Source organism: Monopterus albus, unplaced genomic scaffold (genome assembly GCF_001952655.1).
Source record: "Monopterus albus unplaced genomic scaffold, M_albus_1.0 scaffold26.1, whole genome shotgun sequence".
Lineage (NCBI taxonomy): Eukaryota > Metazoa > Chordata > Actinopteri > Synbranchiformes > Synbranchidae > Monopterus > Monopterus albus.
Window position 1 is genome coordinate 2,941,738 of NW_018127906.1, and position 6,184 is coordinate 2,947,921.

General features: G+C 38.7%; 1 protein-coding gene across 1 annotated transcript in view; it reads right to left on the reverse strand.

Moving 5' to 3' along the window:
* Positions 1-3,170, reverse strand: part of slc25a25a (solute carrier family 25 member 25a) — an 8,000-nt gene extending 4,830 nt beyond the window's left edge. Inside the window, exons 1-4 of the mRNA XM_020595310.1 lie at positions 2,792-3,170; positions 445-571; positions 266-353; positions 66-177 (exon numbers count right to left, since the gene is read on the reverse strand). Coding sequence (XP_020450966.1) covers positions 66-177; positions 266-353; positions 445-571; positions 2,792-2,953 — 489 coding nt within the window. The 5' untranslated portion in view covers positions 2,954-3,170. The remainder of the gene's footprint in view (positions 1-65; positions 178-265; positions 354-444; positions 572-2,791) is intronic.
* Positions 3,171-6,184: the final 3,014 nt, after the last annotated feature.

Genomic DNA, 6,184 nt, shown 5'->3' on the forward strand with positions numbered 1-6,184 from the left:
GGAATGCCTACGTCTGTTCCCATTCAGGCATATTTTGCGGTTTCAGTGCAGACAGCAAAACTAACCGTGGAATGTTTCCAGTAGAGGATGATCTCAGGAATGTTCTCCGTCTTCTCCACCATCGTGTATTTGCTCCAGTCTTTACTGCTGATTGTTATCAGGCCATTCTTATCCACGCTTTAAAAGAAAGAGAAAGAAAAACTAAGCTGTGGATGCACTCATTCCAAAAAATATTTCAGTGGATGATATGGATTCATGAAATTACCTCTTAAGGGCTTTTTCTGCATTCTGCAGGGAGATATGTACACCAAGGTCTCGAAGAGACTGCACGAACTCTTTAGGTTCAACACAGCCTTAAAAGGAAACAGACAAGTTGTTAATAAAAAAAAGCTATGACACACCTGCAACACAACCGAAACCTCAGCCAGGGCAGCAGCCTCATACCTGCATTCTTCTTGTCCAGGCTTCTCACCACAAGCTTCAAGTCCTTCTCATAGTCTTGCAGATAGTGGACAAACTCCTCAAAGTCCAGCTGTCCATCTGAGCCATGTTCTCCCCTTTTTAATGTTTTCTGTAATGAGACACGGTATCCAATTTTAAGTCAAATAAAATCAAAGAATTTGAAGAATAACACTTTATTGATGCAAAGGTGAGGATACAGTGTGGTGCTGCACTGTTTCAGTATAGTTTTGGGGAGAAACCAGCCACCAGCAGATGACCTCTTGCAGCAGTATGCAGAGAAGTCATCTGCACTGACAAACTATTTATAGTTGCTTCTGAAAACAGGCAGTGCAAGTTCTGAAACATTTGGTGCTTAAAATGTAAGTCTATCAAGCCAATCCCACAGTCCTGAACGTGACACTAGAAAGGTGCCCTGTCTTGTGTTTCATGGTTTATTAACCAAGCTGAGGCGCTCTTGGAATTCCTGACTGACATCCATTCTCCATATCCAAGGAGGAAGGAGGGTATTAGGTACTCTGCTCTCTCTCTGACCTCCACTATAGGCCAACTGTTTTAATCTCATCTAAGCTTAAACCTGCTGAGCTAAAACAGGACGAGAACATCGGTAGCCCAGGGGCTTACAGGCAGGGCTGATACCGGAGCCGCTGACCACAGTGCAGGCACATGACTGTCACAAAGTACTGACAGTACATTCAGCACATTCTGCTCTCCCTGCAGCTCACGCTAAAACACCCACACAAGTGCATAATGGGATTTGCAGCATGCAAAATCTAAGTTGTAACAATTTCTGTACTAAGGGACATTTTGGTCAGTGCATTCATATACTGCCCTTGTCTACAAATCTGAAAACCTTACAAAAAGCCATAACGTGTTGCAGGTGTTGGGACATTTGACCTTGCCAGAAGCATTAGATGTTAACTGAAGTTGACACACCAGCATGTTGACTAAATATTCAAGCCCTGCCATCAGGTCACAAGCAGAAACCTGATCCTAAGTGGAAAGCACACAGTGAAACACCTGACGGGTCAGCAGCAAAAGATTAGTTTGTTCATGTAAATGGTCTTATACTTGTATAGCGCCTTTCTATGCTTTTACAGTACACTCAAAGCGATTTCACATTATTCGGCCATTCACCCATTCGCACTCCCAAGCACTCACGCATTCACACACCGGGGGTTCAGTGTCTTGCTCAAGGACACCTCGACATGTTGACTGGACAAGCCGGGAATCGAACCGCTAATCCTCCGGTTAGGAAACGACCCGCTCTACCTCCTGTCATTTATAATAACATAGCAAACACCTCTGGGCTATGGACTTTTGGCTGGAGAAAACAAGCTATCTGAAGAGATCCCTTTGAACCGTTTTTGACATTTCATCAACGAGCCAGTTCAATGATAGGTAGCATAAGCACAAACTTTACTGCCAAGTATTATCAAAAATACAAGGAATCTGACTCCAGCCCAACGACCCTCAGTGTGCACAGCAATAAAAAAAACAGAATAAAAGCAAACAAGTATTAAAAAAAAAGAAAAGAAATATATATTTATGTACATTTTTGTCTTCCGGTTTTTTACTTGCTTTGGTGTTTTCAGTTTTTATATTGCTGTGCACACTGGGGGTCAGGTAGGAAACACATAGAAAAACAAATAAATAAATACAAGAAGCTAAAATATAAAAAGAGGCATCCAAAACCTATTTACTTTACAACACCTGTACACACAATGTGCATTTTGTAAACACACAATGCATGTACAAAGTAATGAGTGCAATGGATTACAAGTCTCAGTCATTTGCATTAAAATAATACTTCGATTTATACATATTACACAACTTTTATGTCTCATTCTTTAAAATCAGTTTCAGGAAATGACAAATTCACCTGGAAATCATAACTTCTCAAACTCACATGAATAGCATAGTTTAAAAAATTCCTTTGTACCGCGGAATTTCCCTGTAAAGTAAATGAAACAACCGGCGCCAGTTCGTTTAAGTTGATAAAATTCATATCGATTAGATTTGGAGGACGACAAGCACTTCCATTTTAAACTAAAGTTACCTTAACACTGTATTAACAGTTGTAGCGAAATGTTCACATAAATTCGGAATCCTCTGGTTTCTGGAAGCCGGTCAGCTTTGTGGCCTAGTCGTAAGGCTTTTGACACGTTAACATACGCAGATCCTTCTGGCGCCCGAAACAAAAAGATTTAGCTAGAGAGGATCGAGGTAATACGATTTAAAGTTCTTAATAGGCCTAATAAACGCTAAGGGCGATGGATTTTAACATAAAAATGCAATAAAACCCCAACTCTGGGTGCTTTATTTTTCTTACCATTCGCCACTTTTGGTAGGTTGAAAACTCCTGGGAAGACAGGAACACGCTCAGTTTGTTAAAGAGAGACTTCATCTCGGATGGCAGTCCGTTGGACTCGAAATATTCCACTTCAACCGGGTCTGAGTTGGACACGGGTACGTAAAGGCACAGGCCCAGCATGTCTGGCTCCGGAAAACTTAAAGCGCACTACAATAAATAAATAAATAGCACAAAGACTTATTTCCCTTCTCGGAGTAATAATGAAACTCCAGTAAGAAAATGCCGGTTGTAAAAGAATGGTGAAGCCACGCCTCTTCTACGTCGATGACTGGAATGTGTCCTGCCGTGTAAGTTGACGTCATTTTACTACTGACCAATCGAGGAGGCTCCCCATTGATGGGCTTGGTTCAGTCCTGCCTTCTTCTTGCGTAGAGAACAGGGAAATATCTACCAATGCCGTCCCTTCTTTCGCCGGTAAATGAGTAAAATCTTGACCAATCCCGTCTTTTCTCTCATTCAAACTGTGACAGCAGCGGCCCCAGGGTTTGCTTGGCGGTACACGAGTCATAGTAAACTCCAACAGCTAAACTAATACAAAACAATAACAAGAATAGCATTGCTACATTACATCGACCTAAAACAAAAATCCAGAACTTTCTTTAGGACAAAATAGGCACACTAATATATTTATAGACCTATCATTAGTCCAAGGACACCAGGCTACTGCAGGTGCTGAATTAGTGATTAATTATTTTATTCTTATAAAAATGACTCACCAATAATAACACAAAACCAAGAAAAAGAAAAATGAGGCTAACATGGAACATAAACAGATGAAATTTTATAAATTAAAAACTAACAATTCTGATAATAATAATAATAATAAGAGGAAAATAGGTTTGTTGTATAGCATACTTGAAAACAGACAAGAAAATAATCATAATTCAAACTAAAACATCGAGATCAGTCATTTCAGTTTTCATCTTTTATTTAAAAAAAACTGAATAGCCTAAACTAATCTGCAGTTAAAGTAGAATATAACCAATGAAAATATAAAATGTAGATATTAATGTTTAGTGGAAAAATAGTTGATTCCACCAAATGCCTGTATGAGGCAGACAAGCTGGAAGGATCAACGCTGCAGAAATTATCTTGGGACACGGCTGAGTGCCAAAAGCCAAAAAAGGCGCTGACGAAACATCAAGAGCTGCCAGCTGAACCCCTGAGCCTGTCAGCTGATTGTGTCTGGATTTACGCACAACACGCTCCTCTACATGTGGCCCAGCATTCAGAACACAGTTATGTGACTTCTTTGTGCTGATGGTGACTCATGCAGACAATAATTCACAAAATAACAGGACTTCCAGTGCAGTGGTGCATGATTACAAATATGTGACTGATACAGAAAACATTTCTCTATTTATTAAGTTTATTTAGGTTTGACAAAAGGTCACACAAATATGTGGACAAATGTTCACCTTTGTAGGGTTTCCATGTTACTCTGAACTTTAAGGTTTTGGTCATTGTTAAAATATAGGATTCACACTCATAACTGCTGTTCACTGGTGCTGATAAGGCTGCATGTCTATTAGTAATGAAAAATGTAATGAGGCTGAAAAATAAGATGTTTTCACACTTTTTACAAACATTTTTTCAATGCTCAAACTGTTTTTTCAAGCCTTTACACTATTGGTCTTTAGCATGTTGGACATGTCATTGGTGTATGATTTGATTAACTTTAAACTGTATTTTCAAAGATCTAAAACCTTGCAAACTCAGCAGTCCATGAAGGCACCAGTTAAAGTCCACGGTGAAAACAAACTTTTTTTTTTTTGCCTGTGCATTCAATCGTCGTCACAGATCACAAAGTAAACGATAACTGTTACGACAAAGCCACGTTCTGTTGTTCAACAGCACTTTAACCTGCAGGATCAGACAAACAGTCCCCAGCTGCAGGAACAACACAGGCGTGAGGTGGGGTGCAGGACTCATTAACAGGGAACCCTCAGAGTCAACACAATGAACTGACGTTGTTTTGACGAAGAAAAAGTGCCACTTTGCAGCTGGATTTTGCCCTAAGTTGTCAGTTTATTAGGTACACTGAGCTAATGGAGGCTAATACAGTCCTGCAATAAACCCTTCTTCATGAAGGTAAAAATGTTCAGTATGATATTTGATACATGAGGTTTCTGAGCAAAAAGAATCACCAAAAATGCCCCATGTATCAAATGTGATACAAAAGAAATAAAAATAATTTAAATAATATGGCACCTCTATTCTTATATGCCTGGACTGTCTGTCTATGCATATGGCAAATAAAAATTGTGAATCTTTAATTTCGAATCATGAATTATATTTTGGACTTTGTTAAAAGGTTTAGTAAACATCTCAGTTCCAGAACATTAGAATGTTCTGGCTATTTTTGATATGTTGGGCTTTACAGGGTTAACAGTTTTAGAAAGGTGTCGACTCATCTGTATGATGTTTTTGGAAGATATAGTTTGTGCTACTGTTGAACTGTATTGTCTTTATCATCCTGTCCACCCCATTTATATTAATGAGGCTGGGCTTAATTACAAAAACAGCTCTTTGTATAATGCAGCACCTTCCTGAAACAAAGCCTGAACATTATCTCCTTCATGAAGGAGGATTTATGGCAGGACTGTTGTATCAGACTATGTTAGCTATAGGTGTACCTAATAAACTGGCGTCTGAGTGTAGTGCTTTTGCTGATGAGTTGCTAGTGGGACAAAGGTAGCACGACATTCCCTGGCATCAGTTCACCTGTTAATGAATCATAAAGTTAGCCAGTGTGAGAATGAAGCCAAGATATTGTGGAAAGTGTATACATTTCTTTGTTAGCTGGCACTGTGACCTAGTTAATATTTGTTAACATGAGGTCTTATCAAAATGTCATGAAAAATCTTTTATAAAATGTCAACCTACCAACCTTATGCTAACAACACAAATTTATGTTTCTCCAGATCTATGTCAGCTTTCGTCAGACTGAAGTGATAGACTGACTTTTTGTCACTTCTTTTGAAAAGGCCTATTTATACCTTTTTTGGGAATTACTTGTGTGAATAAATGTGAGTTCTGAATATTTTCAAGGATTTATACATAGACTTTCAGTGAAGAAAGCACAAAAATAATTAGGAATAAAATCACTTTATAAATACTCTAGTTTTATTTTTCACATGCCTCTGCTGTATTTTGTGTTTAAATAATAAAATATTTAAACTTTTACTTATATTACTATGAGATAAATTCATCTCTGAATCCTGGAACACATTACATCATATCAGTAGCCTATGTGTAGAACAAGGTGCTGCATTAGATTTCTTCAGTACTCTGCTGCTCTCTGTTGGCTGAACCTGAGCTGAAGTTCAATTAAAACTGAACAAACCTGTG